Source organism: Mandrillus leucophaeus, unplaced genomic scaffold (genome assembly GCF_000951045.1).
Source record: "Mandrillus leucophaeus isolate KB7577 unplaced genomic scaffold, Mleu.le_1.0 Scaffold325, whole genome shotgun sequence".
Classification (NCBI taxonomy): domain Eukaryota; kingdom Metazoa; phylum Chordata; class Mammalia; order Primates; family Cercopithecidae; genus Mandrillus; species Mandrillus leucophaeus.
This window is the reverse complement of record NW_012103421.1, coordinates 1,857,893-1,860,169: the sequence shown is the minus strand read 5'-3', so window position 1 is coordinate 1,860,169 and position 2,277 is coordinate 1,857,893. Positions and strand designations below refer to the sequence as shown.

Here is a 2,277-nt window from a genome sequence, read left to right as displayed (position 1 = left end):
CACACATTTACACGTGCCATGCACACTCACGTGTGATTACACACACATGCACACTCATGTACACATATCATGCATGCACGCACACCCTCACACACTTGTGCACATACATTTACACGTGCCATGCACACACGTGTGATTACACACGTGCACACTCAACTACATACAGACAGCACATATGCACACACCCTCACACACTTGTGTACACACATTTACACGTGCCATGCACACTCATGTGATTACACACACATGGACACACAGGTACATACAGCACACATGCACACATCCTCACACACTTGTGCACACACATTTACACATGCCATGCACACTCACGTGTGATTACACACACATGCACACACTCAGGAACACACATTACACATGAACATACCCTTGCACATTGTGCACACACATTTACACACACCATGCACACACATGCGATTACACACACAGGTACATACACACCACATATGCACACACGCCCTCACACACTTGGGCACACACATTTACACACACCATGTGCACCCACATGATTACACACACATGCACACATATGCATGCACGTGTGCACACACACAAATACACTCATGCCTACACACATACACATGCACACACACAAAATATATGTACACATTCATGCACACAATGCATCCACATGCACACATACAGTTACATTCACAGTACACGCCCATTTATGCAATTACACTTGAGTACATGCATACACTGGCACGTGCTGGCTCACACACAGGCCCCTGTGTCAGAGCCCAGGGATGGGTCAGCATGCCCGAGGTTGAAGGTGCCCGTGCCAGTGGGCAATGCCGGGGGTTGGCAATGATGATGAGTCAGGAGCAGGACGGGAAAGCCGACGGCAGTTGCGATGCTGGGCGGGGTGGGGCTCGAGCTCAAGGATGGAACAGAGGCGAAGCTGGCCAGGCGTCCTTCCTCCCAACCAGCCTCTGCCCAGCCTCTTCCCTCCCCGCATCCCCCGTCTTCTCCCCCACCCGGCAGGGCAGCTGCACTGGTAGAGTACATCTGGCCTTGGCCACTCAAGTCTGGGCTGGGGAAATGTGATGATTAGGCTAAACGTGAGCCAAGCCCTTCCTTCCGGTGCCTCGGGGTGGGGAGGAGGGCACCGGGGCCTGCCCTCGCCCTCACGCTCCTTTCCCCAGGAAGGGCTCCAGCACCAGACACATTTACACAGGGCTGCGCCCCTCACTGTGAGCCCATCACAGCCTCCCTCCCACCATCTCCATCCCTGTCGCTACACCTTGACCTCAAGGGGACTGGGTCATGTCTGCCCAGCACCTGCTCTGCTACCAGTCAGCTCTTCTCACAGCACTGAGGTGATTCTGGAAGTCATGCCCTCTCAGGGTGGGGGCTGGGGAGGTGTAGAACCTGTTTACACCCCTCTTCCCTGAGCTGTCCTGGCCACCCAGGACTGGTCTCCACGCATGGCCTGGCAGAGCTGTGTAAGCACCTGCCCTTGGGCTCCGGGTGAGGAGCTGGATAAGAAGGTGGCCCCTCTTCCTTTCCACAGGGGTAGGATTCCAAGCCCTCTTCAGCCCCATGCTGGCCCCATCCCTGTACACGGAGGAGTGGCTGTTGCCCAGGTCTACGTCCCATGTGCCCTGAGCCCGAGCACGGACCCTCTCGGCCCGACCCCAGCCCCTCCTGCGGGTTCCGCTGTGCTGGCTGAGCAGAAAGCCAGGCTCTGATGGCTCAGGAGAGGGAAGGGCAGACCCCTGCCCGCCCAGACCTAGCCAGTACCCCTACCTCTCTGGAACCCGCGATCAGGACCCCTCGCTGTCCTTTGAACCCTTGGCCCCTCAACTGCACCTGCTCTACCCGTGTGCTCCCCTGAGAGGGAGAGGGGCCGAGCTTGCCAGCCAGGGACAGTCCTGCCGGCACCACCTCTCCAGCCCGCCCTTGCCCCCTGCCGCCGCCCGGGCTCACTTTGAGGGAGTAGGCCAAGGCGATGAAGCCCAGGCAGCAGAAGTTGAGGTAGACGAAGTTGAAGATGGACCATAGGTAATAGTCGTTCACCTCGGTGGTGTCCGGGTAGACCTCGATGACGGTCGTGGGGTTGGTCATCGTCTTCTTCTCGGCTAGGTGCTTGCAGGCCGGGGGCGCGCCGGGGGCCCGCACGCTGTCGGTCTTGCTGCTCTTGGACTCCATGGGGAACAGTGTGGGCGCCATCGGGGGAGAGGCCGAGGGCTCAGGGGCAGGGGCCGCTGGAGCCTGCAGGGCGGGGGGCTTGGACACGCAAGCGAAGCAGCCCTTGGG

The 2,277-nt window shown here is 58.5% G+C and overlaps 1 protein-coding gene across 1 annotated transcript in view; it reads right to left on the bottom strand.

Annotated features, from left to right (window-relative positions):
• The window catches only part of IFITM10 (interferon induced transmembrane protein 10), a 23,722-nt gene that overhangs the window by 18,769 nt on the left and 2,676 nt on the right, over positions 1–2,277 (bottom strand). Inside the window, exon 2 of the mRNA XM_011988260.1 lies at positions 1,948–2,277. Coding sequence (XP_011843650.1) covers positions 1,948–2,277 — 330 coding nt within the window. The remainder of the gene's footprint in view (positions 1–1,947) is intronic.